The 28000-nt window shown below is 42.3% G+C and overlaps 1 protein-coding gene across 4 annotated transcripts in view; it reads left to right on the top strand.

Annotated features, from left to right (window-relative positions):
- Positions 1–28000, top strand: part of SYN3 (synapsin III) — a 214478-nt gene that overhangs the window by 20119 nt on the left and 166359 nt on the right. For 3 of the 4 annotated variants that reach the window (XM_079992670.1, XM_079992667.1, XM_079992668.1), the window contains exons 2-4: positions 13679–14146; positions 23465–23522; positions 25040–25131. In XM_079992670.1, the coding sequence (XP_079848796.1) occupies positions 13833–14146; positions 23465–23522; positions 25040–25131 (464 nt within the window). In that variant the 5' untranslated portion in view covers positions 13679–13832. Of the gene's footprint in view, positions 1–8884; positions 8983–13678; positions 14147–23464; positions 23523–25039; positions 25132–28000 lie in introns of those variants that run through there. The other variant, XM_079992669.1, reaches the window with a different exon arrangement.

Here is a 28000-nt window from a genome sequence, read left to right as displayed (position 1 = left end):
CATTGTGCAGGTGAAATTTGAGGTTGCTTTTCTTGTTAGGAACATAGGGCTCTGCTTTCTACTGAGTCAGGCCATTGGTCCATCTACATCAGTATTGTCAGCACTGTCTGGCAGCAGCTCTCCAGGGTTTCAGACAGGAAATGTTCCCAGTCCCAATGACGGGAATTGAACTTGGGGAATTCTAGATGCTCTACAACCAAGCTCTCCCCCTGGTAGCTGAATTGATTAATTAATGAAATGTTGCTTCCCTGCACTGGCTAGATCATGAACTGTGGCAGCAGGAGGGCAGGCAGTTCTAACAACTGTGTCCATTTTAGGTATTGTATCAGGGCTTGCATCCCCCACACACTGCCGATTATTGGCAGCCCTAACCTTGCTTCAGAGGGTGCCTCTGAGTCTGCACACAATGATGTTTTCACCTGCCAGCCAGTGTGCAGTGCTGGGTTGGGGAGCAAAAGGGAAATCAAGGTGTGGCGGGCATGTTTTCCCCTTACCTGTGGCTACTGAAAAGAATTCTCCTTTGGACTAGAGGAGAGAGAAGGGAGCTGCTGACTGCGCACACTTGCCTCATATTATGGGATCAAAGATAGGATCTTCTGCACCATTCTGCATACAGGCTGCCCTGCCTAGGAACTAACAGAGAGGGAAGAGAACGGATGAAGGGAAGCTCCATCCTCAGACTAGGGAGTATGCCATCAGGTCACACATCATGAGCAGAGCACTGGTCAAGTGCCTCCCCAATGCAAGCGGAGGCAGAGCAAAGACTAAATAGAGAAGCACCTGTGTCTGTTCTTCCTACTCCCCAAACACTCTCCTCTTCTTTTAGGCATTACCTGTCACAAACTCCAAGAGAGAAGTTTCCAACGTCAGTGCTATTTTCACACTCTACCCAGAGATCCTATTGATATAAATGCTTCTATTGCTTTACAGCCTCAGGAGTGAAAGACAAAAAAAGAAAGGAGAGGGGCTAGTTTCCCTGACTCCTCAAGGACTGGTTGAGGCAGTTCTGCACTCCCCCTCTCTCTCTCACACACACACTGAACAGAAGAGATGTGTGTGTGTTCTTGTTCTCCTAATGTGTACAAATACATTATTTGCAAGGAGTCATGGATCACCCTTTGGTAGCCCAGTTTCCCTTATGGTATAGATTAAGTCCCACTCCAACCCGACTTTTATGTCATGTTCATTTTTGATACGCAGTAAGCCCTCACATTAGAAACCGCTGGAAAAACATAGTGACTTAAGGACTCAATCAGAGAAGAGAGCTTATAGTAGCTGATCCCTGAATAGAGATTTGCATATTTATAGTCAAGATTTTACGAACTAAGATGTTGGTTATTATCCAGAGAATGGGTCCTCCCCCTTCCCCAACCTGCACTCTTACTATAATCATTCCAGCTATCCATGCACTAGGAAAAAATCTCAACATACAGTATTAGAGAGGAAGGGGAAAGAACAGTTATAGACAACAACAGATGTATTACAATGGCTCCAGGAGTAAGAGTTCTGGGGTGGTCAAAACAAGGGCTAAACATTCCTTTGATCCAAACATACTCAGCTGGGAGAGAGGAGAAGGAACTTGTTTGGGGGCTAAAGGCTGTTTCTGTACAAAATGGCCACCCTGACCTCCTTCTCTAGCCTGGAGATGGGCAGGGGCATAGAGCTTCTCCATCACTGTGATGGAGTTCAGTGGAGCTGTGGAAGGGAGATCCCTGTCCTAACCCACAGAGGAAGATTGGGGCTCTTCTTATTAGACTTGCTACAAGACAATGAGACACTCTCTGCAGAGAAGACAGTGGACAGAATTGTGAACCCCTGAAGAAAAAGAGGATTGGTCTCCTCAAGGACACCATTACAGCAAGGACTAAACCTGTTCACTACCTTTGGGGGAAGGGGCAGCAATAGCCTCCTCTCAGCTGTGTCTTAGATGGAAAGTTGGGCTTATATGGATAGCCAGTGCTTTTTTTCTTTAAAAAAAATGTTTAGGGGTACTCTTATTTTCCTACTCATATTGAAATATTGCCCCTCAATGAGGCCAAACTTAGATTCACAAAATGTTCTGGGATATGCGTACCCCTGCATGCCCCCAGAAAAAAGTACTGTGGATTGCTATACTTTTAATCCATAATTAGACCCATAGCTTAATTCTAAAATTTGTTTAGGGTGTGGGACCTGCTAATAGCAATGCCTAGATGAAATTGCAAACTACAGTGTTACACCCAGGTAGCACACACCAAGCCACCCTTTTATAACTGGGACATAGGCTGATGAAATCTCTTCCGTCTATGTGAAGCTCTTTATTCTAGCTATGTTTAGTAGAGCTAACTAATGGGGAATAGTATTGAGCATGTTTATTACTGTGGCTGTGCTGAGCTGTATGGCTGCAGCTGACTTACTGTAGCACACTATGCTGTTGTATCTTCTGGAGAATTTGCCTAATTCATACCGTAACTCCTTTTGGTAATCTTCCTTCCTGTATACCAATAGAGAAATGATAGTAAGCAACAAGACTTTATATTGCTAGCACCATGGAAAATCATGGATTAGTTTAGATTACTCTGTGTTATGAATAATAGATCACTCAGCGATATCCGTTACTGCATCTACATAGAAATGATATGTACAAGTTGTTTCTGTGATAAACTAGTATGTGCATACATATGGACATCGGCACGAGCTCAATATTTAATAGCTGTGCACTGAACTGCTCATTTAACAAATGGCTTGTTTTTCTGAAAGTCCTGTAATTGCAGAATTATGCAGGGACTCCCTTCCCACCCCCACCCTCACTGTAATGCAGCCTTTGAATCTGCTTTACCATTTGGCTCAATCATTATTGTCTTCCCCATGCTAACAGTGCAAAAATTCAAAATATTTTTGGTGACTTTGATGAAAACCGGAAGCAGCTTGACCTTTTCTCTCAGGTGGAACATTTCTGAAGCTTGAAGGTTGCTCCCTGCAATTACAAAATTCAACTCACACAAAGCTCCTGTCTCCAGAGCTTAAACTCTCTTCACTGAAAAATCTCAGGTGCACATTTGGGCTACAACTCCAAGCAGGAAGCAATTATTGCTAAGAAAGTCTGCATATTGAACTGATGCTAGCCTAAGACAAAACAGAACAAATGAAGTTCAATGCCTGTCATGATAAAAAAAAAAATCTTTTTTGTAGAAAATAATGATAATAAGATTTAAGACTTAAATACATGCATATGTATGTGGTTTTAGGATGACACATATCATTTTAAAGTTCTTTTTCAATAAATTGTTGTAGTTTACCACCCAATTTTAGGTGCTTAGTTTTGTGTCAGATGGCTCAGTGGTGGCTGAAATGTTTTTTGGATGGTAGAGAATCAAATTGCCTTCCACCAACAGCATCGTGAGACAGTGGGAGGAGGTTGCAATTAGTTTGCTTTCAGTATCTTAAGGCAAGAACTTTAAGAGATGTTATTGAAATGTGGCTACAGTGCTGTACTACAACAACTATTACTACAGGCAAGGCCGTTTACAAGCTGAAGAAACAATAAAGATCACACACCTTATAACAATCTGATACGGTACAAAAAAAAGTCATAATAAAAATGTAACTTTAAAATAAACAACTTATATCAAATAAACTAATGTTCATTAATCCATTAGAATATAATAGTACACAATGAAATGAACCATGAGCAAACAATAATTAAACAAAAAAATTCACTCTTAACATTGACAAGAAATAATTACCAACCTATAGTCAATAAAAATAACAGCAAGGAGTTCCACAGTGCAGGACATGCCTCACTGCAGGGCTGGTCTCTGACAAAGGCTGACTAAACCTTGGGGATGTTGGAGACCACGGAAAATTGCACCATCAGAAGATCTCAGTGATCCAGGTGAAGCATAGGGAATGAAGTCGTCCATGAGGCACTTTGGGCCCAAGTTGTTTAAATTAATACAAGAGCCTTGAACCTGGCCTAGCAGCAAATCAGCAGCCAGCGCAGCTCTCTTAGCAAAGGAGTAGCATGTTGCCAGTAACCAGCTCTTGTGAGCAGTCTAACCACTGCATTGTGCACTGGTTGTAGCTTATGGACAAGATACAAAGGTGTTATCATATGCCATAAACTCTCCCTTGCTTCCCTCTTAAATTTACTCACCTGTGCTAGACAGAGGAAGAGAATTAACAGCACAGTTGTAAATCCAAGATAGGATCATGCTACCCTGACTTTACAGTCCAGCTTTTGCTTTGCTCTGCAAAATGCGATAGTCGATCTAAACAGAAAGAAGATAGGTGTCAGGAAAGGAGTACTGTAAATCAGAGGCATGCTGATGGAATTTCATAACTCTGCATGTTCTCTATGGTTTCTACAGCCAGAAGCAGAACAGTTAAGAGGGAAATGGAAGGGAGCAGAGCAGTCAGACAAGGCAAGAAAGTATAGGTCCTGTTGGCCATGAGATTGCTGTACAGTTCTTTGAGAGGAGACGGAGTCAGCATTGTGCAACATCTCAGTACTGTCTCAGGAATAGCCTCTATAGTACTATTGGCCACACATATAAGAAGAATGAAGTGGGAATGCAATGGTAGAATTCTGAAAGTGTTTCATGATCTATTCTATTTTGCCACATTAAAAAAATATAACTGTCTACGAGCAGAAAAATAGCACAGCAAAGGTCAGGCTGGAGAATAATCTCTCCCTTAGGTGCTTTTAGGTGCTTTGTTCTTTTACATGCTGAATGGCTTTTTTTTTAACATGGGAAATCTCTCAGGTCCGCAGTCTAAAGTGGTACAGCCCACTCTGCACACCCTGGCATAGTACCACCACATTTTTCTGCTTAGTGTATAGACCAGGCCATAGCTGCTTAATCGAGCAACAAAAATGTATAAGTCACTCATTCTTGACAGGGCACCTTTGGCACAATAGTTCTGTGAGGGCACCAAGCCTATAATTCTTATTAAACTACAACTCCCAAGATTATATAGGGAAGAATGGATGACGTTCAAGACAGTTTTAGGCTGTAATACCGAGATGCCTCAAGAGGCTTGATGTGGTTTGCAGGTAGCACTGAAGAACAATGTTCCGATTACTATGTGGTATTCCTCTGAATAGAAGAAGCAGTGTGACTTCTGTATGAGGTAAAGAGAATGGGAGGGACCCCCCACCCACCCGCAATTTGCCATGAAGGATAACCTGATTTACCCTCTGCAGTGTTAATAATTTAGACAAACCTTTCAATGGCAGTGTTGCATGCTGCTTCCCTGCAAGCTCCATTTTATGTTATGCATTATAATTACTTTATTTGTTTCACAGTAATGGTTCCTGAAAAGCTAGTAACATGTGCCCATCTGCCAAAGCTTATCTCTGATTCCATTTATTATTTCTGTTTGTTCTGTTCTTCTCCACTTGCTGGTGGCAAAACACACACAGGATCCATCTCAACAGAAAATGCTGTTCACACAGGACCCAGATTATCTGAGGGTGGGAATTACCTGAGCTAGGAGGCCCAAGGGGGCCCATAACCATGACTAAACCAGGGGCAGGTAACCTCAGGCTTGGGGGCCAAACACAGCCAAGTCTCTTGAAACTCTACCCAGCCAACACCCCTTTTGTTCCGATCCTGCCCACCACTGGCATGTGACCCCAGGAAAGCCACCCTGGGCTGAAAAATATTCACTGCCCTTGGTCTAAATTGTAGACCATGCTTGAGGATACTTAAGCAGATTCATTTTCCTATATCTGCAGTTTGGATCTATCTACCTACTTACACAAATATTTATATCCCACACTTCTAGTGCTTATGCACCACATAAAATCAATTACAAAGTATCATAATGTTCCAAAAACACAATATTAAAAAATAGATACAATATAAACAGAGACAGATGCAACAAACGAAGGCATTAGATTTAATACCTATCCAGAAAAGCCTGCCTAAAAAAGTTTTTTTGAAGTACGGAAAATTCACTAGTGGAGTCTCACAAGGCAAAGAATTCCACAATTTAGGTGGGATCACAGAGAACACCCTTGATCTCCCCCCCACCAACCAAGACTCCACCATAGCTAGGCCACAGAGGAGGGCGCTTTTGTCAGAAGAATTTAGGGCCCAAACAAGCTGATATATGTATGGAATGTCCAGAGCTTGTGAGATATGCTGGAGCCAATCAGAAGTAGCGCCCGAACAGAATGAAAGCCTGCAATCCAGTACCTACTTAACTGGGAGTAAACCCCACTGAACTCAGTGGTACTTTTTTCTGCATAGATATGTACAGGAAAACAGCCTGGTAATACAAGAAACTGTAGGCCTTGCAGTCTGAGAGACTTGAGAAATGTGGGTCCCCTACAAGCTCCACAGATCTTTGGTTTCTGCAGGCAGAGGGGATGGATTGGCCCAGTGTGGGAGCTGACTGGCAACAGAAAAGAGGAATAAGCACCATAATAAGCAGCGACACTGACATCCCAGGGACTGTGAGCTGGGGCTGCGAATAGGTTTATGGGCGTCAGAAGGTATGTGAGTAAATAAGCTAGGCCTCTAGCATCGTTGCGCACTGAAGAAAATTCATGTCATTAGATCCCAGGAACAAGGAAGAATTCCTAAAGGGCATTTCTTAACATATATTTAAGTCTATAATATTATGCATTGATATATATATATATTTGCCATACTGCGGTTTACGTCTGTAAATACCTAAATCAGGCAGCCAGAAACATAAGCAGCTTAAACAAGAAGGGGGGGGAGCTAAAGAGCACTGATCAATAATCCACCCCACCCCCAAACTTGCCAAAAAATGTCAAGAGATTATTGGGTAGGCGGAGGGTGGGGGCTGTGTTAGAAATGGATACCAGGCCTAGATAAAACAAAATAAAAAAATTCCTTCCAACACGGCTACCTATCTGTAACTAGGCCTAGATAAATTATGTCCAGGGTACTCTTGTCTGCCCTACCCAGGGCTGCTTCCAGAGGCCTCCACCATGTAAGGTGTGATAGCTAGGTGGAAAAATAAAATGCTTTATTGTCTTACATAAGTGAATATCCTACCTGCCTATATAATACCTCAAATATATGTGTGCTAATTTCATTGGGGGTATACTTTTCCCTAGGGATTTGAAGAAAGATATAGAATTTCCATTCTCATGAAAGACTATACAGTAATAGCCAAAGCTGTTGGTAGGATTGTGAATGTATTCATTCAAATGCTAAATGCTCTGTAATATGGCTAATGGCTTCCAACCAATGGTCTCCTCAGTCCAGCCCACTTTTGTGACCTCTCCCCTTTATCTTTATTAGCAAGGCTACAAGAGGGAAGTGGTTGTTTACTGGTTTAGGCAGCAAAGTTGTAGCTTATAATAAAACAAACCCCAGGTACTTGTAATGGAACTTTGCTCCCATTCATTCCCCATTACCTTCAACTTTCCCCTTTTTCTTGTTCTCTATTGTGTTTTTTCTTCACTCCCTTCTTATCCTTCCTTGTCTCTCCCCTTGCCACACACACACTTTTCAAAATTTAAATTGTAAGTTCCTTGGGGCAGAGAGAGTTGTTTGTGTGTGTGTGTTTCCCCCCAACTTTTATGTATACCGTCTTATTGTGAGCATGTGGCAATTTACAGATTAAAGGAGGACATAAATCATAGCATTTCCAGATCAGCTATCAACATCTTTTTACTCAGTGAAAAAATTATGCAGCTTCTAACTTGAATGTTGCAGATTGCCATTTCTCCTGTGCTGCAAACCACTTTTGAAATTGAGACTTTTTTGCAAGCAGTTTCTGATGTAGCTTGGAGGACAGCTGCTCAAAGAAAAAATGCTCATTCCACTAAGTATGTTCAAACCGTGGGGCGAATTTTCTTTTGTCTTACTTGCTTTTCATGGTCATCCCCACCATGAGATGAGTACATGTTCCCAATTTACAGGTGGAAAACTGAGGCAGGGAAACCTGAGGCCATGTATTGAACAACCTTGTCAACCTAAGTCTAATGTTCTTGCACAGCCATTTTCAAATTAAATAGGACTATGGAAAGAGCCTGTACATAATAAGGCTGTGAACTATCCTCATGGGGGAAATGATGTCATGATAAATTTTGTTACCTAAAAATGGGCATGTGCCTTGGTGCCTGGTAACTCTCTGATCAAATTTCCAGGCATTCAACACCAATGGAAGCTTCCCTTCAGGGACTAATAACAGCTTTGAGAGTGTGGGTTTTTTGTTGTACAGTGCTACTTCAGGTTACAGACTCTGCTAACCCGGAAGTAGTACCTCAGGTTAAGAACTTTACCTCAGGATGAGAACAGAAATTGTGCAGCGTCGGCACGGCAGCAGCGGGAGGCCCCATTAGCTGAAGTGGTACCTCAGGTCAGGCCCAGACGGGGGGGGGGGCATGTGGGCCACTAGGCCCAGGCCTCCAATTCCAAAGGGGGCCTCAGTCAGCATATTAACAATCACAGGGGATTTATAAGACTTCAGTTATCCCCAGGGTAAAAAAGGGGGGGCATATTATCTACCTGGCCCAGGCCTCTGCCTGGCTCTGCAAGGCCCTGCCTCAGGTTAAGAACAGTTTCAGGTTAAGAATGGACCTCTGGAACAAATGAAGTTCATAACCAGAGGTACCACTGTCATTTTGGTAGGGTTGGCATATGCCACATCCCACCCCTGACAGCAGCTGTTTACATTCTTTAAAAGAAGCACATTTGTTGCTTTCATGAAATTAATATAACACATCGTTTGAACCACATAACTATTCAAATGAGTTCAGCCTGCTGGATGAAATATCAAAGACTTTCAAGTATGCTTAAATCCCAGAGTAGTTAAATCCTTTACGGAGAGCAGTTTTTTAATTAATGGTGTCTCGGAATCCTCTTTGTGAAGGAATCTGAATAGCTGTTTGGTCCAAGTCCAGTTTAAGATCCCTAAGGAGGGAGACCAGGAGCCTTGAAGTTACCTACCAACAGTTAGTACCTGGTTAGCTGACTTACTAGGCACATGACACCTGGTTACAGACTTCCAGACTGTGTATGTATTGTATTTCCATGTAAAAATAAGAATAATTTTAAAATATGCATTTATACATATAGAATAGCATATGGAAGCAAATCCATTACTTCTTTTTTATCAGTGAATTTACTATGGGGGGGGAGGGTATTAATGTTCACCCTGTTTTTCATTGGATTTCTGTAGCAGGATGCAGTGGCGTAGCGTGGGTTGTCAACACCCGGGGCAAGGCATGTAATTTGCGCCCCCTAACCCCTGGATTTTAGCACTCGAGTGCGAGCGCGCACCCCCCAGATGTTGCGGCCGCCCCCTGCACCCCCCACGCTACGCCACTGGGGCTGGGGGCGAGCGAAGGAGCCAAGGACCCCCCGCTTAAGGCTCAGCAGGCATTTATTAAATTTATTATTTGCGGAGCCCCCGCGGGCCGAGGCAGCCGAAGCCCCCTCCCCTCGGGCGCCTCCCTGCCCCCTCCTCTCCTTGGGCTGTAGGTGGAGCCTGCGCTCCGAGGCGCTCCAGATCCGGGCTTGGCGAGCGCCTCTCCTCCCCCCTGGCCTGGTCCGGGGGCTTCCAGCCGCGCTCCGTCCTCGCCCGCCCCCCGCCCCCCCCGCGGCTGAGACTTGCGCTGAGAGCCGGAGCCAGCGGCACCCCCTTCCGCCGGGAGACCCTCGCCCGCCTGCCGGCTTCCTCTCGGAGGGTTTTGGGGAGAGCAGGGCACGGCGAGGCCCCTCGGAGCTCTCCTCCCTCCCAGTCGGCAGAAGCAGCCGCTGCCTGTGGCTGGGCCGAGGGGATGGCGTCAGCGTCGGGGTGCGGAGGCTGCCCGTGCCCGGCCAGGCGTTGGTGGCGGCGTCGGCGCTGCTGCAGCGGCTGTTCCTCCTGCGAGCAGTGAGTGGAGCGCAGCTGCAGCGGCGGGCGGGGGGCGCGCGCGCGCTAGGGCGCAAGGCTGGCGGTGGCGGCGGGGAGCCCGGCGGAGGAAGGAACTTGTCCCTTCCCTCTGGACTCGCGCCCCCCCAGATGTTGCGCCCGGTGCGGCTGGCACCCCTGGCACCCCCCACGCTACGCCACTGGCAGGATGAGACACAATTCATTAAGAGTAAAACTGTAAATTAGAAGGAACCATACACTATAACCATGTTAACATTAGCACATAAGAAGAACGTGCTGGACCAAGCCAGCATTCTAGTACAGCATTCTGTTCTCCCAGAGGCCAACCAAACTGTATGAAATAGTCAGCCCAGCAGCTGGGATATAATAAAGACAAAAAGAAACTTTAGGAGAACAAGGCCAGAGGATTTTTCAGTCAGAGTCCTTTCTGATGCCTCAAAAATTGACCTGGACATTTTCTTTCTCAATGGGTTAATGAACCTGGGGGAAGCAGCTGGTTTTATACAATGGTGTAATGTGTCCTTGCTACAAAAAAAGCAACAGAAAAGTCACCTGCAAGCTTAATTCGCACAAGGCTTCAATGTAGTAATTTGTTCTTAGTGATACATTCCTAGGGGCTTACGGCTGCTGGGTATGGTCTGAAGGCACAGGAGGTCACCATCTTGCTAACTAGGTCAGAGTCTGGGGCAGTGCCTGACTGGTGACCGCCTAGGAACCAGATGTATGCTTCCTTTGGTTCCATGATGGAAGGAAGATGGGATATAAACATAAGAAAATGCATGGTGACAAATGGTGAATCATCATAACTGGACAGGCACTGGAACTGACAGGTGGCAGCAGATTAAGAAGAAGAAGAAGAAGAGTTTGGATTTGATATCCCGCCTTTCACTCCCCTTCAGGAGTCTCAAAGCGGCTAACATCCTCCTTTCCCTTCCTCCCCCACAACAAACACTCTGTGAGGTGAGTGGGGCTGAGAGACTTCAAAGAAGTGTGACTGGCCCAAGGTTAAAAACAAATCCTAAGAAGAAGAAGAAGAAGAAGAAGAAGAAGAAGAAGAAGAAGAAGAACAACAACAACAACAACAACAACATCCCATGAACTTTATTGGCTCAGGTGGCCATTTTTATCACAACTAGTATAAACGTTTTTGAAAATTGAGTTGATGGAAGATACAGTTGGTACCCAGAGATGGACCAAATGCCAAAAGTGCATCTCCAGTTTGATCATTCTCATTAGAAAAAAATGTTGACCATTGATCTGGCCCAGAATAATAATAATAATAATAATAATAATAATAATAATAATAATTTTTATTTATATCCTGCCCTCCCCAGCCGAAGGCGAGCTCAGAGTGGCTAACAACAATAAAAGTAACACAGTTTACATGTTAGTTCTTATGGATTATTTCCAATGTTAGTCAGACATTTCAATAGGTCAGCTCTGAGTAAAACTTATTTGGATACCACCCTATGTCTACAATGGCATAATTATATGAAAAACTGATCCAGATTTAACAATATTCAGTACATTAGGATCTATGGAGAGGGCAATCCTGGTATAGCAGAGAAACTGGCCTTAGATGAAGTGCATCTTCTGAGGCCAATTCAGTCCATCTTATGATTGTTTAAATTATGAATGGGAGAGAGAGCCAAGACATGTGCACTTTGTACATGCATACGTTGGGAGCACATGCCTATAGTGACTGTGTATTTATGTAGTGCACACACAAATGTTAGTATCAAAGTCTGTCTGTCACAGTTAGCATTCAGTAGTTCAATATGCTCAGTTTTAACAAATCAAATATAAACCTTCCAGCTTTATCTTGAGAGAAACCCACTGTTGAAAAAAATATGTTTGACCAGTGATCTGTAATTGGTGCTTACTAGCATTCATTGTTTGGGGATTTTGCATGTGTTTATAAAATTTTCATGTTGTTGATCTTTTATTAATAGTATTATATAAGATTTGTATATTCACAAAAAAATAATCATCAGATTTGTACTAAGGCTCTTCACAAGATTATAATATATGAAGGCACTCTCAGACAGGATATTTTATACAAACACAACACATCTCCCTTAGCCTGCTGCCTTTTCTCATCTTCTTTGTAGGGTACAAATTTGGACTGCCTTTTGCGGAGGTGGCCATTTTAGCTCCATAGCAAGAAAACAGCTCAGTTTAACCCTGGCTTTAAAAACATGGATCTGTTGTGACAGCTATAAAAACACATGGTAGAGAGAGCCTTCAGATGATGTGAGAAGAGTTCTATTTTATATACATCAGAGCACAGGGCAGGCTGAGACTAGAAAAGCTCTCCTCTGTTGTGAGAGAACCAGCAAGTTGCTTTTCAACTGTTCCCATAGGCATTTTTATATCTCAGCTGATCCTTAATGCATCTTGCCAGGCCCTGCGAATTAAATACACCCAGCTTATTTTATTCAGATCAGTGCACTTCAAAGCCATATCTCTCTCAGTAGAGGAAAGCTCTGCTCTATTAATGCCAGTCATGATGCCATATAGTCTCCTGTCATTTGGTGGGAGACTAGACTTTTGCAAACACAGATAACATCATGTACCATCAGGCCTAGGGCTGGGGGAGAAATTTGATTCAATTTGCATTTAAAGGTGAATCCACCTAATTTGCACTTTCCAAAACAATAGGAGAAATGAAACACAGCCAGCCTTTGAAATCTGTACTTCTCTTTGCAAAAATGTGTATATTGGGGAAAATTTCATACAAATGTGTATATTAGAAGTGTACACTAAAATGCTGATGCATTTCCACAAGAACCTTTTTATAAAAAACAAACCACTGATGTTGGGAAACTGAATTTAAGACATGAAAAATAAGAAGCTGAGAGGAGCCGAGACTGATAGATTTGCCCATCTCTCATTAGATCCCAGAACTGGACTACAGAAAAGTGGGGAAGAGAAATAGACAAACAAAAGAACACCATTATTTTCAGGGCTTCAAAAAGAAAAGAGCCAGACCACTCTCTTGGCATTATTCAGTAAATCTGTAGTTTTTATTTTTTTTATGTGTGCCCTTAGTTTGCACTGACGTCACCCGCCTTCATTTGAATCTTTGATAGAGCAGGAATGCCTGTGACATTTATGCGCAGACTTAATCTTAATGATGGCGGAGGTGTTTGTGTCAAGAATGTGCAAAGGCAGGCTTTCATTTGAAAGGCCTTTACTGCAGGGGAAGGGGGAAATAAGTAATATGTTGCACAGGAAGACTTTGAAGATGGAGATGGCTTCTGTAATTTCCAAGGATTAGCACTGGATTTATTTCCCCAGCATTGCAGGCTTTTGCTGAGCTGCCTCTGGCTCCCCTGATAAGCAGGCATCACAAAAGGCCTTTGCAACCCATGGAGTTGCCATGATAAGACTCTGCCATGGTCAGGCGACAAGCCATGTGATTGTTCCCATTGCCAGAAAGAATAGCATTGTGAAATTCAAAATTATAAATCACAGTTTTAATATCCAAAGGGTCTCTTTTTCAAACAAAGGGACATGATGTGCAATGCCAGCACTGACAATCCTTTCCGTTTCAAGGTTGGGCTTTTGATGCCCCTTGCGACATCTCTAGAGTGATTTGTAAACTATCAAGCTGTCATAGAAATATCATGGACAACTATGTATAGTCTCAGGGCTAGGGCTGCCCAGCTGCTCCCACAAACATGTTTGACTCCATCAGCATCATGCTTTTGTGGCCTGCCTGGCATTATAAAAACAGAGGTTGCCTTGTGTAGTTTTTCATGAATTGGTTATGGATAGGGATCCATTCGAATGAGCTGTGTTTTACTGTGGGTTTTTTGTGGGGTTTTTACAGGTAAAACTATCTTGAGGAAAGCAAGTGTCCTGCTCCCCACTGTACAACTGGTGACAGAACATCTCTTCCAACAAGGCAGCAAGAACCCCAAAGGCTCTTTAGACTCTTCCACTGTGTTGTTTTGTCTTAACTGGGTATTCGGGAAACAGCCACAATGAATTTCCTGCGAAGGCGCCTCTCAGATAGTAGTTTTGTGGCCAACTTGCCAAATGGTTACATGATGGACCTTCAGCGTCCCGATAATTCCACCAGCAATCCTGTTTCCCCAGCAACAGAGAGGAGGCAGCAGCCTGTACAGCAACCTGCTTCTGTTTCTTCTGGTACCAGCATCTTTAGTTCCATCTCCAGTGCCATGAAACAGACCACGCAAGCAGCTGCGGGGCTCATGGAGCACACAGCAAGCCCTAGCCCTGTAGTCCAGCAGAAACCCCAAATCCTCTTGGTAATTGACGATCCACACACTGATTGGTAAGTAGCCATACTTTCTTACAGAGGTAGACAACACAATGAATTCCAGATATTTGTTAGACTACAACTCCCATCATCCATGAGCATTGGCCATGGTGGCTGGGGCTAATGGGATTTGGGTTTTATTACTGTCAGGTGGTATATAAATGTTGTTAACTAAAAAAGGATTGATTTCCCTTCTTCTTCTGTAACGGGGGTGGGGTCCAATACCACCTTCTGTTTTCTCTACTAACCTGCTTCTGTATGAATTTTATGCCTCCTGTAATGGCATCCGAAGGACGCTAGATGTCAGAATCTCATCACTGCTTCTCCCGAGGAACTCCAAATAGAGCTGTACAATTAATGTATTATAGAAATATGACACTATAGTGTTCAGGATTCTGAATGGGGTTGGCAATGGTTGGAAGTAATTAGAGTACAGGGTGTATTTAGTGATTCAGTATTGCAAATTAAAACCTAAACTCACTTTTTCTCTCTTTATGGACCTCCGTGCCTGTTGCCACCCATGCAGATCTAATTCCAAAGTCTTCTTTAGCCACAACCAAGAAGTCATTGGCATTCCTGCTTGTGACTTTTAGTCCTGGAGGAAACTAAAGAATGGAATGGCCCCCATCTCCGGCTCCATTGTTTTTTCTAGAGTAAACATTTCATTCACAGCTTTTCTTCATAGTTGATAGTCTTTCCAGAACATGCATACATGCACAGATTTCAATAGCTTGTTGCATCCAGACCAGAAGTTTTTTCAACCTGTATCTGACAGCACAGAAAAAGTGATGTCAGAACCACACATCTGGACCTGTCACTGTTCAGAGTTCCACTTCCTGGGGACACCCCCCCCCAAAAAAAAAAGCTTTATTTAAATAACAAGATATAAAGAGCCTTGGCTCCAGATATGGATATGCAGCAAAGGACTTTACTCTAAAAGTTGTGCATATGTACCTGGTTCTGCCTGTGCACGAGTCAAATGCTCAGCTTTTAATAATCTAGGGTACAGTTCATTTTCCCCCCAAGAGGGATACACCAGGCAATCAAAGCTAGTCAAGATCGAAGTGACAACCATGAAACTGAATCTATGCATCCAGGGCCCAGTCCTTCAACAGGAGCTACACATGCATCTCCAGGGGTCATTATGATGACCCAATCTTGAGTAGTATATTCACAAACACCTGCTAGCCATGTGGTTGGTTCAGAAATGAATCAGCAGGAAGCATGACCAGATGAGCTTCTTTGCACATGTAAGTCATGTGCTCAAACTTTTATCGGGTCAGAACATCTGTGATTGGACTGGAGGACAACAGTCTTGAACTTTACAACTTTCCAGCCATTTCCCCATGCTTCTTTTGTGTAATCAACAGAGCTGAAAGGCACATCTACAGTAGTCCAACCCCCTGCTGAAGCCTGCTACTTATAGCATCCAATACTACTGCAACATCCCCATCATCAGAGCATTTAAATGCATCCTCAATATGTGTGCCATTGCACCCCTTTTCTCAGCCATATAACAACAAACTAGATTTCAGGCTTTTTTGTAATCCCATGCAACTAATTCCAAATGCCAGGAGATTTAGGCACCACCTGCACTATACATTTAAAGCAGTAGCATACCGCCTTAAAAATCATGGCTTTTCCAAAAGAATCTTTGGAATTAGTTTTGTTAGCGATGCAGTCCCCAGGATTCTTTGGGGGAAGCCGTGACTGCTTAGAGAAGTAAGATACTGCTTTAAATGTACAGTGCAGATGGAGCCTTTTCTTCTTCTTCTTCTTCTTCCTCCGACGGTATCCCATTGGGCTGTGTAGCAGCAAGTCATTTCTGAGATGCAAGGGATATTCAGAAGCAGTTTGTACTGAAATATAAAGCTGGTGGGCTGCCCTTGAATACAAATCACAACTACCCCTGGGTGCACATGAGTCCTTGGAAGTGAGGTGATTAGTGCTTTAGTTTCAAGGTAGTTTGTGCTATGTTCCTGGTTGGAAATAGATTTGTGGCAGGGAGCTTGTGGCACTCCTTAAATAAAGAATAACCTAGTTTTAGGAGCTCTGTGGAGTGCTTGGCTCAGGAAGAGGGATGCACCATGTGCCAGAAAAATGGGGACTTGGCTCGTGTGTATGTGTGCGCTTCTGTTTGTTTAGGTAGAATTTTGGGAAAGATCATTTTCTGCTTGTGACAGAAAGAAGAGGATGTTTGTTCATACAGTCCAAGTGCACTTTTGGGTGACAGGTGGGGCAGCCTAGCCAGATTGTTCATTTAGTCTTCTCTTCCTGCTTGTCAAAACAAAGTAGTTTAACTACCTAGAAGGCTGATGTATCTAGCTGATACTGCAGAAAATTCCTTGCTTTTCTCCCTCGGGGATGTGCATTTTTGAAAACTGTTTAACTTCCCAAGGACACCTGTGGAAATGCAGAGTCCACAAACATGGGAAAGGATTGGCTGGTGGGTGGAGAGAAGACTATAGCAGTGTATTTATTCACAGTATGAGGACATGAGGAAACGGAGTGGCAGAACTCCATGTTACTGTAAGCCAGCCAAATCTGAACACATGACCTCATCCAGGAGGAAAACGTCCCACCTCTGGCAACTTCCTTGCCCAAATCACTTCTAAGTAAAATCTTGCTCTTGCTGGAGTGAATTTCTCAAATACAAAGTAGGGATATATATTGTTAACCCTTTCAGCAGCAAGAAAAGGCTGTGCTCCTTCAGTTTTGGGAGAGAGAGAGGGAGGGAGAGAGAGAGAGAGAAAGCTGTCTCTATTGATGCCACATTTTCAGACGCAACGTATTACAGAAAATAAATATTTTGCATGCATTGATCAGTTACTCCACCAATCTTCAAAACAAAAGCAGTGTTTTGTCTAAATGATGTTCAGATTATTCCACAGTCACCAGATGACTTGCTTAATATTCCTCCACAACATAATGGCTTTCACATTGTATCGTTTTCAAATCAAAAGGTTAAAATAAGTGGGATTAAAAAGTGCTTAACTTTGGCTGGATCATTCCCTCAGTTTATATTTTATAATGTGGTTCCAGTGTGAGGTGCAATGATACTTTCTGCATGGTGGCCTGGTTTTCATGGAACACTAAATCAAACTATAGTTTTGCATGAATGAGCAAGTGTGTTGGTATACAGTGAAAAATCACAGCTGCTTCACCGTTCCCCAACTCCTGATGGTGCCATGCTATCAGAAGGTAAGCCACCTTGGGCAAAACATTTGATATCTCCCTTAAGTTACTTTTAATAGTTAAAATCAGAAAATAGAAACACTGAAATAAATATTGCAAAATTCCTGTGGGTAAGGTAGGGGTGCTTATGCATCCTTAGGTTGCCTCTGAATTCCAGTGAAACCAAAATTCAAGGCAAATTTGGAGATTCTTGCTTAGGTGTAACACCTAAAAAAGAATTTCCATTAAAGGGGGTGGGTGGGAAGGAAGGAGGATCTTCAAGCCCTATTGTGATGAAGAATATAAATGCTGCCGCCTCTCATTAGTTTTGGAAGATTGCTAAAGGGTTAACAGCTACACATCCCACATATCCACATTTTGATTGTTTTAAACAGAGGAGAGAGAAAACATGCAAACAAAACACATTTCCTTCCCATAATAAAGGTAAAGGTAAAGGTACCCCTGCCCGTACAGGCCAGTCTTGACAGACTCTGGGGTTGTGCGCCCATCTCACTCAAGAGGCCGGGGGCCAGCGCTGTCCGCAGACACTTCTGGGTCACGTGGCCAGCGTAACATCGCTGCTCTGGCGAGCCAGAGCTGCACACGGAAACGCCGTTTACCTTCCCGCTGGTAAGCGGTCCCTATTTATCTACTTGCACCCGGAGGTGCTTTCGAACTGCTAGGTTGGCAGGCGCTGGGACCGAGCAGCAGGAGCGCACCCCGCCGCGGGGATTCGAACCGCCGACCTGACGATCGGCAAGCCCTAGGTGCTGAGGCTTTAACCCACAGCGCCACCTGCGTCCCCCTTCCCATAATAGTTACTTGCAAATTAGACTGTGCAGAGATGCACAAAAATCATGCAACGCTAGGAGACTGAAGAATAATATGGCAGGTGAAATTTACTAATTATACACTAATATCTGTGATACATGTTGGGGGAATCCTGAGTTATACCACATTACTACATGATGCCTTGGAATCCTTGTAAATACTTAATGTATACCAGTGTTCTGACCCACAAGATTCCAGCAGCAGCAACCCTTTCTGGACTTCCTTTGAAATAGTCAACAGGAAGACTTGGTTCTCTTGCCATTTTTCATACATAGTGGATTTGAGCTTCTTTTATACTATTAGCATCACTTACAGATAATGTTAACATGGGGGAGAATTCAGAAGTGAAATTCAATGTATGCTGTGGCTGGCCAGGTTTTATAAGCACATCAGGAGCAGATTTAAAATAAAGCCAATTTAAGCTCCATGTGTGAAATGCCCTTAGTAGCTCATGCTCCCTTATTACAACATAAATAAAAACAAACTGGCTGCAATCCTGCACAGAGTGAGCTGTATGCAGGATTACAGCAAATGACAGCTGCATAGGGGGGTTAGGTATGAATGAAAACTCTGGATGTCATCCAATTGTGGCGGAGAGTTCAGGTAAGGCTGTCAAAGCAACATGATAAATAACACTTCTCACATAACTGTGTAGTGTTTCACAGGTCTGCTGCTGCTGCCACTTGTATTTAGATTTTTGTAGTGTATACTTAAAGCACCTTGGGGATCCAGTCCTGGCAGAAAGGTGACCAAGAAATTTGAAGGATTAGCATTGATGCAAAAATAGACATAAGGGGTCTGGAAAATATTCCCTCCTAGGTTATAAATACAGTCACGCGAGTCAAATTTGGTAGCCTTAATTACTTTAGCAGAGTCTCCTTAAATGTACTGTGTTTAACCCTATAGATTCTTGTTTGGAATGGCCCAACTTTTGATAGATGAAAATAGATATACTCATTTTACACTAAGCAAGCAATTGGGTTTTTTATTTAGTACATTAATATTCCTTATGTATATCATGGAACCCATGTCTGTGTACTGTACATGGGAGTTCGCAGGTGGTCTCCTTTCTAAGCACTGACCAGTTCCAGACCCATTTAGGTTCAGCGAAGGGGCTTTGTCTTGTGCCTTCAGCAGACAATGCCTAGATTCATAGTGTATTATTAAGCAAAGTGGCAGATGTTCTGCCCCAAGAATTCTAAAATACTATCTTCGAAAACAGAATTGGATCCAGACATAGGCATGTTCACAGTAAGCCCACTGACATGTGCCACTGATATTGCTGGGTCTACTCTAAATCTGAATTTCTTACAGTCTTACAAACCATTTAAATGTTGATACCACAAATCAGCTCATTTGTTATTCTATCATACAACAAATCTTACCTCCTAAATCCAAAAACGAACATTTGCAAAACACACCACAAAGTAGCAAAATTGTAAGAACAATACGAAATAAAGACATGAGTATTAAATCGAGCAAATAGGTCCCTGGGGGTAGATGTGGAGTTGGTTTCCATTAGTTATAAATTTAGTATGCTTCAACTTTTAAACAGCTGGTGTGATCAAGAATTCGAGTTTAACACCATTATGTTTTTAAATATCTTTAGGACATATATTCAGGAGCATTTAAATATGGATTAGTTGCACATTAACTCTTCTAACCACAATGGCAGCCTTGTTCAGAGAATCCATCTCCATGTGGTTAACATCACATGACTTGATAGCAGGGCTGTGCTCAACATGCCCCACACCACAATATGGTGCTGTTGCACTCAGGTCCTGCATGCAGGTTTCTCATTAGGGCAGGGGTGGGAAACCTCAGGCACAGGGGCCAAATGTGAACCCCCAGACCTTTCTTTCTAGTGCTTGGCACTCGTGCCAATGCACACCCCTCACTGCCCCGATTTGTATCCCAAGTGGAGTTTTTTTCCTGGCTGGAGTGGTTGCCTAAAGTTGGAGGACCAAGATGGATGTGTGTGTGTGTGTGTGTGTGTGTGTGTGTGTGTGGAAACCAATCTGCTGCAGAAAGGTGAATTGAACCTTCACTGTACTGTTTTAGGTGCCTGCTAAAAACATTTTTGTTTAACAAGCCTATCCAGACATGTAAAGCGGATATGTATTTTGACTTGCAATTTTATTTTATAATGTGTATTTTAACTGCAGATTTCATTTATGTATTTATTTATATGAATAACAAAAAAAATCAATTTTTAGTGTATAGTTTCTATTTTATATACTCCCCCTTACACATTCCTGCAACTAAGCAGTTATACAAATTCTGATATATGAACAAATAAAATGCCTTCATGGAAGAGGCAGAGATTAGGAATGAGCATAGGAAGGGTAAATTTAACATATAAGCAAGACCAGGAGTGCATTCTCTTCCAACTACGAGAGTGATTGCTGGTGTTTGCTCCAGACTCTTTGCCTGTTGTTTAAAAGACCAAGGTGGTATCCTGGGTGTATATGCCTGTTTGTGAGACATCATAAAATGATGTCAAAATGAAACCAAACACTTAAGATAAAACATTGAGAAGATCAATTGCCTAGGGTTCTGCATTTCTCTTGAACCACCAGAGAGATATTGTTATAGAAGCCAAACTGGCATTGGCCTGCTTCTGACAGGCCAAAAACATGACAATGGTTCATAGGTGACTGGAGAAAAGTCTGTGATTACTTAGAGCAAGGATAGCCAACGTGGTGCCCTTCAGGTTTTGTTAGACTCCCGTCGTCCATGACCATTTGGGAATGCTGGCTTGGACTGCACTGTGTTGACTACCCTGATTAACACCTGTTGACTGCACCAGCCATCTGGAAGACACCATGTTGGGTACCACAAGGCTTAAAGGAAGGCTGGCTCAAAGGAAGGCTGAATATCTTATAATTAAGTGTTTGCAGTTGCAGATGGCATAGCTCCAGGAAATGAGCTGCTTTAGCTGTGGCAGTGCACAGCATTCTGTGCACCCTTTACAACTAAAGTGGATTTATAGGACTAAACACCTGCTAAAATGGTTCGTGGATGTCAGCCATAATGAGAAAACAGGTACAGTTGTAGAGGAAACACGGCAAGGTTTGCTGGGACCCATGAGTGAACCTGGGCTGACCGTCAGGAAACATGGCCTGATTTATGGATCTCATGTGGCTTTCAAGTTAACCTGTTCCCAAAGTTCATATGGATGGTTTCCATTGAAAACAAGCCTGTAATAAACATTTCCATGCTGTTGCAACAAACGGATACCCTCTTGCGTGTATCTCTGGCATGCTGTCTGGCCTTAGTAACAGGGGACAGGCCAACAATGCACTAATTTGAATAATGTGTAAAGCAAAATTGTTGCTGCATGTTATACAAAAGCCCTTAAGGAGCATCTGGGAGAGTGGCAGCCAACATTTTGTGGCTGGGAGGAATATGGCTCTGCAGAAGGGTGGAGTAGGGGAGGGGAAGCAGGGTGGGTAGAACCAAGAGGTCAGACCCTGGAAAAATATAGAGGAAAAAGATCAGTTGTAATACTAGTTTATTTACTGATATGCTTCCTCTTCAGGAATTGGTATTATCTTTGGTGGTCCCTCATGAAACAGGATAGATAACTACAAACATGTTTCCCCTCCACAGAAAGAATTCTTACAGCCAAAAACAATCAGCCCCGAGCACAGATATTGTAAATGCGTGCTAACCTCACATATCTGGAAGTAAGCCCCACTGAATTCTACATAGGGATGTGGGGGAATCGCTTCAGTTTGCAAATAACATACAAAAATGGATTATATTAGTCAAAACTGCATACAAAAAATGTTTACTAGGAGAAAGTTGCATTTTCATGAGGATTTTTATTTAGTCAACTTTTTGCAGAAAGGTGAATTTCTGATGAAGGATAAAGTGCGAGACTGGTTACATTACGCTCAGATTAAAGAAGTTTTTAAAATTGACAAAAAGGTAGGGTTCCAGGTGGAGAAATCGAAGTTGGAAACAGAACTGTTAGAACCAAAAAATAAGGTACTATCAAGAATGTATAACTTGCTGTTGAAATGGAATACACAAGACGAAATGGTTAAATCGGTTATGATAAAGTGGGCTCAGGATATTGGGCATAACATCTTGTTTGAGGACTGGGAAAGGTTGTGGACCACAGGGCTGAACTTCACTGCATGTAATGCTTTGAAGGAAAATGTAATGAAAATGATATATAGATGGTACATGACCCCAGTTAAACTTGCCAAAATATACCATTTGTCTGATAATAAATGTTGGAAATGTAAAGAACATGAAGGAACATTCTTTCACCTCTGGTGGACTTGCCCTAGAGTGAAGGCCTTCTGGGAAATGATATATAATGAGTTGAAAAAGGTATTTAAGTATACCTTCACTAAGAAACCAGAGGCCTTCCTTCTGGGCATTGTCGGCCAGAAGGTGTTAAAGAAGGACCGAACATTTTTTATGTATGCAACAACGGCAGCAAGGATACTTATCGCTAAGAGTTGGAAAACTCAAGATCTACCCACACTGGAAGAGTGGCAGATGCAGCTGATGGACTATATGCAACTGGCCGAGATGACTGGTAGAATTCGAGACCTGGGAGAAGAGAGGGTTGAAGAAGACTGGAAGAAATTCAAGATTTATTTACAAAAGTATTGTAATTTGGTAGAAGGCTAAGAAGGATGCTAGATCATAAATAACTGCCTACCATTGAATTAGATTTGAATTTGACGATAAGCGAGAATGAGGAAAATATAAAATTTTTGGAGAATTATTAGATTAAATTAATTGAACAAGATTTAAGAATGTAAACAAGATGATAAATTGCTGGGAAAAGGTCATAATGATGTAAGTGGGAGTGGGAGACGTGAGGGAGTCCAAAGAAGTTTTGAAAAATGTGTTATGATTCATGTTATATTGTTTATTATTTTTGCATTTCGTATTTAAAAAAATCTCAATAAATATTTATATATATATATAAAAAAGAGATAGATTCCGTAGGTATATCTGCCTCTGTCTCTAGCGATCTGCATTCAGACAAACAATAAACCCATTTGCTGAACGATGGGAAAAAAAAAAAAAAGGTGAATTTCTGAATTTAAGATTGGGACAATGAGAAACTTGGAGAACAGATACTGACAGATTTGCCCATCCCTACTTCTGAATAGGCATAGTTAGGATTGTACTTTAGTCTGGACCCACCTCTATGTCTGAACTGGCTCCAAAGTTGAGGCTCACATTTTTCAGCATCAAGGAAAAAACAGCAGCACAAAAAAGCAGTCAAAAGCATCATTTATATCTATTTAACACTCTCTCTTTCCCTCTCTCTCCCTCTCTCTCTTGTTTTCTCCATAGGTCTACATATTTTCAAGGGAAGAAGGTGAATGGGGAATTTGAAATCCGAGTGGAACAGGTTAGTGGGCAATGAAAATGTCAAAAATTGGCTCAGGCACGCAACTCAGTACTTGTTTTGCAGGTGCCTGAGCATTTCAGCTAGGAGGCAGCTGAAATTAAGGAAGCATTTTGAGCTGGCTTACATCAGATTTAATTTGGTTTTCTGTTATGGTAGTTTATTCATCAAGGCCTGGAGTGTTTTTCCAGGTGCCTGCTGAATCACGCTGCAGATTTTCATACTTTGCTTGCTGTAGGTGAAAACATGGCCTTTCTGAGGGGAGAAAGTTGCTGCTGTTTGAGGTTTTTTTAAAAAGCAAAAATAGTAGAATATTATAGAAGAAAACGTCTGAACAATTTAACACTTCTGCAAACAACATCACTTCCCACCTGTTTTCTTGTCAGAGTGCATTAAGTATTAATGCAAAGGTGCATCCACAGACACCTTCTCAAGACACCCCAGAACAATTCTGAAATGTATTAACATGTTTGCCTTCTTAATTCTTATAACATCTCAGTTCCCCCTTGGCACATTCTAATTTTCTACTATGGCCTGCTTTGTGCGGAAGGCACAGAAGGACGTATAGTGTTTCCCCTCTGCAAGTTATTGGGTTTGGAAAAGAAGGCCTTCAGCACTGGTTCTTCTTTTCCATCATTTTCTGTATAAGCTCTCACACCACACACCATGGCTAGCTTTTGATCTGTTGCTTCCACTTCTTTCCTGACACACCAGATTTCACACTTGGTGTGAAAAAAGGTCAGGCTTTCTTTTGAGTTATCTGCTTGGAAAATAATTTCTTCCTGGCTCTACCTTTTTTATCTCCTAAACTCCCAGCAGTTTTCCAAATGGTATACAGTAAACCATTCGCCACCCCACCCTAGTACACCTTGTTTATTTGCAAGTCGCAACACAACAGCACATAACTTGAGGACTGTGTCATTCCCCTATCACTATGTAACCCTCTGCATCCCCCACTCCCAAATCTTCCCATTTCCTTGATTTCTTGGAAAGGTTTCTAGGCAAGCAGGCATGAGCCTGATTCCCCTAATTTACAAATCAACTGGTGCTTTCAATACAGAGAAACCAGATGTGTATAAGTATGGTTTTGTGATTTTAGTGCCAGTCATCATCTGTGTGCCTCGGAGGAGGCAGAGTCCAATAGATCCTCCAAATGTTGTTGGGCTTCAGCTTCCATCAGCACTAGCCAGCACAACCAACAGATGTTGTAGTCCACCAACATCTGCAACGCCACTGATTCCTCATCTCTGATTCAGATCAAACACTTGGGTAAAAATATAATAAACAACAATTGCTTCAGCCCAGTTCCCTCGCTTGCTTACATTCTCGCCAATGTTGTACCATAAACAGTTTACATTTGCCAAACAAATCACTACTAATTAAATATGCTGCTACCTGGTAGAAATCTTGTTAAGACAAACATTCTGTTTGAAAGTGAAATCCAGGAATAGGTCAGTTTTATTTCATGTGTTTTCTGCTGTTATCAAATAATCTCATTTATTTTTATTTTTCCACTCTAGGCAGAGTTTTCAGAACTGAACTTGGCTTCATATGTAGGCACTGGCTGTATGGTGGACATGCAAGTCATAAGGAATGGCACCAAAGTGGTCAGGTGATTGAAATTAACTTTTTTCCCTTTACAATTAATCCCAATCTTGTTGCTGTTTTAAAAAACCAATCTGGGTGGGATTCACCTAATAAACCACATCAGTGGAAGCCCGGCACAAGGACCTCTGCTTGTGCAACAGAGCTTCCCCAATCCCTCTGCACACCTTCCATGACCCATGGAGCATTTGTAATAGTCCAACACTGAATTCCACCCTCTGTGTTTTCTTACTATCTGGGATGGATAATTATGAGCAACCTGTTATGGGCTGACCAGCCTGATGGAATGTGAAGTTTATTCAAAGTCAGGACTTCAGGCTGATTTGGTTTGTGTATTTGTTAATTGATGAAAGGGATTCTTTTGGAAGCAGTTTTTCATAGTAATCTGGATCTTGGAAAAGCGGAGCAGTGTTACTTTGGAGTGTGTCCATACTGCTAGAAAATTCTATCCACAAATATCCAAAATGCATTGCCATCTTACCTTAGCCCACCCCATTCTCATTCCCTGGGTCAAAAAAATGTGTATGTATAAACTTATAAAATGTATGTGGATTGTCCTTTGCATTTTATGGCCATTCCTTTTGTGAACCAGTATTTTAAAAGGATTCTTGCAAAATGTAACCACCTCAACGCTATATGATCTCAAGTGCCTGCTTTAAGAAAGCATGTGTTTCAGTTGTGGATCACATGCAAAGGTCTCAGGTTCAAACGCTGATATTTCCAAGTAGTGCTTTTGCACCTCTCTGAAACCATGACTGCCAGGCCAGTCACTGTAAGCAGTACTGAGCAAGATTGACTGCTGGTCCAACTTGGTATAAAGTTTCAGTTTCTGTGATTCTAACAGGATAACAATTAAGTTTTATTTATTTCTTTACAACACAAAATGCAAATACAAGCATCTCTATGTGAGCAAACTCCCTGGGAATGTGCAGGGGAAGAAGAGGCTGTGGGTGTTGATGGGGAGTTGGGACCATGAATGATGTTCACAAGACACAATTCTATTCAAATTACAGGAGTCTGCACCACAATTTTGATTAGCATGAAAGCAATTTCCTCAGGGTTGTGCCTGCTTTTCACAGGCATGCATTGTAATGCAATGAGAATGGGAAAAACATAGCAAAGGAAAAGTACATATGGATGAATTTTGTGTTACGGTACATCCAGGGACACAGAGCAACTATTATTTTTCTGAGACACAAAAACTTATTGATGTCTGGGTGTACACAGCAATGCTAGCTGCTGAACTCATTTAATTTTTCTCAGTCTGTTCATTTTGGATACAGTTGTCTTTTTTCTTGTCTGAATTCCTAGACCCTTAGCTGAGAGGGGGGTGGGTTAGAATCTGCACTTAGAATTTGTATTCAACTCATCCCTTACATTTCGTCGTCGTCTTCTTCTTCTTCTTCTTCTTCTTCTTCTTCTTCTTCTTCTTCTTCTTCAAATTTGTATACCACCCTTAATCTGTAGATCTCAGGGGGGTTCATGACATAATAATACAAGATAAAAACACAAAATGCATAATAAAAACAAGAACAAAAACCCCACAAACCAATAACTTCCCACTTCACATCTCCTTGTTCCCTCTGGGGTTATTTTATTTTCTCCATCCTGAACAAGTGATAAACCTCCTCACAGCAATTACAAGGGGCTGTATACAACTTCTCTGTCTGACAGCACATGGGGGTGTATGATGTGTGTGCTGTGGAGCGTAGCAGCCCAGTCCAGAATCCAAAATTTAACCCAGTTCAGACCCATCGGACTCACTGAGGTAGGAAAAATTGAACTCCAGTTACTTCACCTTAGTAGTGTTGTGGATCTGGCTGTTAATGAGTGCGTAGGTGTGCTCAGGATGACATTCTTGCATATGTGGCCCAAGGCATGTGTTTTGACATATATCTGCTCTGACATACTGCTGCAAACACTCAGCATTTGTTCAACACATGTGCCAGTTTGGCCCTTGGGAAACACAGCACGACCGTCTTGTGTTACCACCCTTGGAGTAATTTAGAAGATACTGGGTGGGGGAGTGAAAAGAGATTCACACGCTTTCCAGTGTCAGCATGAAAGCATGCTTTTAATGGGTCTGTTGGAAAGGATCCCTAATTTATCCTCCTCTATAACTTCATTCAGAAAAAAAGAAAGCATTCCCATAGCCTTCAAATTAATCTGTGCGGAGGCAGGAAACAGATTTCCGTCCAGTGTTCCAGACTGAACTCCTACCTCTCATTGTCCAGAGTCCTAGGCAAGTCAAGAGCAGGCAGGCATCTATCATACCTTACATAATATTCATCGTAAAATATAACTTGAAGATGCTTTTGAACACGTTCTTTTGTACACCTATTAGGTTGATGCCCATTGGGGCATTATGAGCTGAAGCTGCCCTCATGTGTGGACAACTGGAATTGAAAATGACCTGAAAACACTACCCTTCACACAAGCCCCATTTTAAACCTTTGTGTAAAAATAAACTTGTACCTATCAGCCAAAAGATAGAAACACCGAATTCGATGTTGTGGTATTATTATTATTTCAGGCCAAAAATATAGTATGAGCAGTGCCGGATTTACTTAGAAGCTAAATAAGCTATAGCTTAGGGTCCCACTCTCTTGGGGGTCCCAAAAAAATTAAAGGGGGGAAAACTGGATGTACATTTCCAAAATATAAGCTAAAAAACAAATAAAATAAAACCTACACACAGCAACAGTGTTTTGCATTGTGTAGGCTCCTATGATGTAAGTAATGGGCCCCGCCTGCTAGCCAGCTCCCTAAAATATCACTAGTTTGCTTATTTGCTCATAAATTACCATATAGCATATATTCAACACAAAAAACAGTGACAATTTGTTGTTGACAAAGGACAGCTGGACATATAAAAG

This window comes from Podarcis cretensis (genome assembly GCF_951804945.1).
Source record: "Podarcis cretensis genome assembly, chromosome: 10".
NCBI classification, from domain to species: domain Eukaryota; kingdom Metazoa; phylum Chordata; class Lepidosauria; order Squamata; family Lacertidae; genus Podarcis; species Podarcis cretensis.
This window is presented reverse-complemented; position numbering and strand designations above follow the sequence as displayed.